At 42.5% G+C, this 2,666-nt stretch overlaps 2 protein-coding genes across 2 annotated transcripts in view; both read right to left on the bottom strand.

Moving 5' to 3' along the window:
- The window catches only part of tgoln2 (trans-golgi network protein 2), a 13,324-nt gene extending 13,218 nt beyond the window's left edge, over positions 1-106 (bottom strand). Inside the window, exon 1 of the mRNA XM_034872321.1 lies at positions 59-106. Coding sequence (XP_034728212.1) covers positions 59-106 — 48 coding nt within the window. The remainder of the gene's footprint in view (positions 1-58) is intronic.
- A 1,287-nt stretch (positions 107-1,393) lies between these two features.
- Positions 1,394-2,666, bottom strand: part of LOC117944255 (transcription factor 7-like 1-B) — a 5,561-nt gene continuing 4,288 nt past the window's right edge. The window contains exon 5 of the mRNA XM_034870909.1: positions 1,394-2,243. Coding sequence (XP_034726800.1) covers positions 1,759-2,243 — 485 coding nt within the window. The 3' untranslated portion in view covers positions 1,394-1,758. The remainder of the gene's footprint in view (positions 2,244-2,666) is intronic.

Genomic DNA, 2,666 nt, shown 5'->3' with positions numbered 1-2,666 from the left:
CTACCACAGCATCCTGAACCAGCATGGCTACCACAGCACCCTGAACCAGCATGGCTACCACAGCATCCTGAACCAGCAGGGCTGAACCAGCATCCTGCAGCGGCATGCCATCCCACCCAGTTTGCGTTTAGTTGGACCATCATTTATTTTTCAACAGGACCATGACCCCAAACACCAAGAAGGAGAGTGATGGAGTGCTGCACCTCCCTAGTCCCCAGACCTGAACCCAATCCAGATGGTTTGGGGAGAGCTGGACCGCAGAGTGAAGGCAAAAGGGCCGACAGGTGCTGAGCATTCTGGGAACTCCATCAAGACTGTTGGGAGACCATTTCAGGTGACGACCTCTTGAAGCTCATCAAGAGAATAACAAGAGCAAATCAGAGCAAAGGGGGGGGGGGGGGGGGGGGGGGGGGGTACTTTGAAGAAACTAGAATATAAGACATGTTTTCAGTTATTTCACACTTTTTTGTCAACCCTTGTGTTGTCCTCGGGTCAAACTGACCCGTTTTAGTGTTTTATATCAAAAATATGGATTTCTTTCAACCATATTTTCCAAAAACAACATGAATGATTCCATAAAACATTCTTCAGGTGAAATGAATGATTACGTTCATTGAATTTTTTGGGTGTTTTATTTAATCTTATAGCATTTGAATTCTTTTTTTAATGGTTTCAAACCAGTATCCGGACTAAACTTTGACATCTAGCCATCCGAGATCCACTCAACATCCTCCGATCTTAATTATCAGTCAAAATAATTCATAATTTCTGCCTTTTAAACTAAAACGTTTCATATAAATGAGGTTTGTTGACCATGAATTCCAAGAATAAGTGTTAAACCTGTTATTAAACCAGCTCAGGTTTTTAAAATAGTGCCAAAAACATGGAAAAAGTGAGAAATAGTGACAAAAACATCGGAAAAGCACAAAAAAATATATGTATTCTCAATTTCAGCTGGAAGGACAAGTTGACGGTTAACGGGAAGACAACACGAGGGTTAAGTACATAATTCCACATGTGTTCATTCATAGTTTCTACAATGTAAATAGTCATGAAATTAAAGGAAACTCATTGAATAAGAAGTTGGTTAGTTCTAGTTTTGCAGAATATGAATCCAAAACACCTCGTTACAGAAAGCTCGCTTTATTAAAAGTCAAACACATGGGCTGGTAGAAACGTGAAAAGACCAAGACGAGACATTTGCTTTTAAGAAACAATTTTCAAATGTTTATTTTAACATGTCAACAAAGGTGTGGGGGGGGCACACACTCATAAATTGAAAAAAAAGGGGCTGGCTGCACTTATTGGCCAGCACTATGACTTCAACTTAACACTAACATTAATCAGCTTTTGGCTAAAAAGAAAACGTGTTTTTGTTCCTTTTTTTATTTTTTTTTGTTTTATATAAAGAAACGTTATGTACAATGGTTCTTTTATACAAGAGGATCATTTGGATAAATGCATCATCATCATCATCATCATCATCATCATCATCATCATCAAAACAAAGAAAAGAAACGAAACCAGTTCTGCGGTAAAACTTTACAAAAAAATACATTTTGTTTTCATTGAGAGACGTAGAAAAGGAGACGGTCAAATATTGACCAATAATATTTTCTTCCTTTTCATTTTTTTTAATTTTTTTTTTAGAAAAAAAGCAGTTCTAATACCTAGTTGTTGTAAAGAAAAGCAATATACAGCACAACACGCTGGACAAAAATGGCATTTTTTTCTTTCTTCTTTCTTTATCGAATTCACTCAGTCGGATTGTTTGGTGACCAAGGAGAGGGGCTGCGACTGGAACAAGCCATGATGGGAGTGAAGGGCTGCCTGGTGGAAAGGGGACGGGGGGGAGAGCATGGAGGGGTGCAGAGAGCTGAAGGGGATTGGCCGGCTGAGGATAGGCGTGGTCGAATGGCCACCTGAAGAGCCAATCGGGATTGAGAGATGGGAGGAGGAGGAGGAGGAGGAAGAGGAAGAAGAAGAAGAAGAAGATGTGGATCCAGACGCCTTGGCGGGCAGGGAGAAGTGGTGGTGGTGCATGCGTCCCTCCGGTTTGGTGGTGAGCGACAGCGGCTGGGCCTGCTCCGAGTGCGTGGCGGCGGGCGCGGCCGGCGAGGCCAGGGCGGCCGAGGGCGTGGCGGGCGAGTCCAGCATGCTGCCGTGGGACGACGCCGGGCTGTCGCACATCTTCTCCGAGGGCAGGTACTGCACGCACTGCTTCTTGCTTCTGATGGAAAAGTCTGCAAGGAGGAGAAGAAGAAGAAGAAGGAGAAGCGAGGACGCTGAATTATGGATCGGCTGTTGGCGTGCAGGCTGCAACAATCTGGTTCATGTCCCTCAGCGTCAGCACAGCGGTGAAGGCGATGGCAGCGAATGGGACAAATGTTCAAATCAGGGCTGAAGGATTTGGGGGAATTTTTACTGCCAGATTTTGCAATTAGGGCTCGATTTTCGTTTTTAGCTAAGTACAGTGGTTAGAACAAGTTTACACACCAAGGCTGACGTTGATTAAGAAAAGCAATAAAAAAAAACATCTTTTGGAAACTGATCTTAATGCTTCAATTCCTAAAAGAAAGAGAAAATCCAACCCTTTAAGGACACCAATTTTCTTTGTGAATGAATAATGTATTGTAAATAAATAAATGTTCTTCCTTAAAATACAG

This window comes from Etheostoma cragini, chromosome 5, assembly GCF_013103735.1.
Source record: "Etheostoma cragini isolate CJK2018 chromosome 5, CSU_Ecrag_1.0, whole genome shotgun sequence".
Taxonomy (NCBI): domain Eukaryota; kingdom Metazoa; phylum Chordata; class Actinopteri; order Perciformes; family Percidae; genus Etheostoma; species Etheostoma cragini.
The sequence above is the reverse complement of the archived record's forward strand: the minus strand, read 5'-3'. Positions and strand labels throughout refer to the sequence as shown.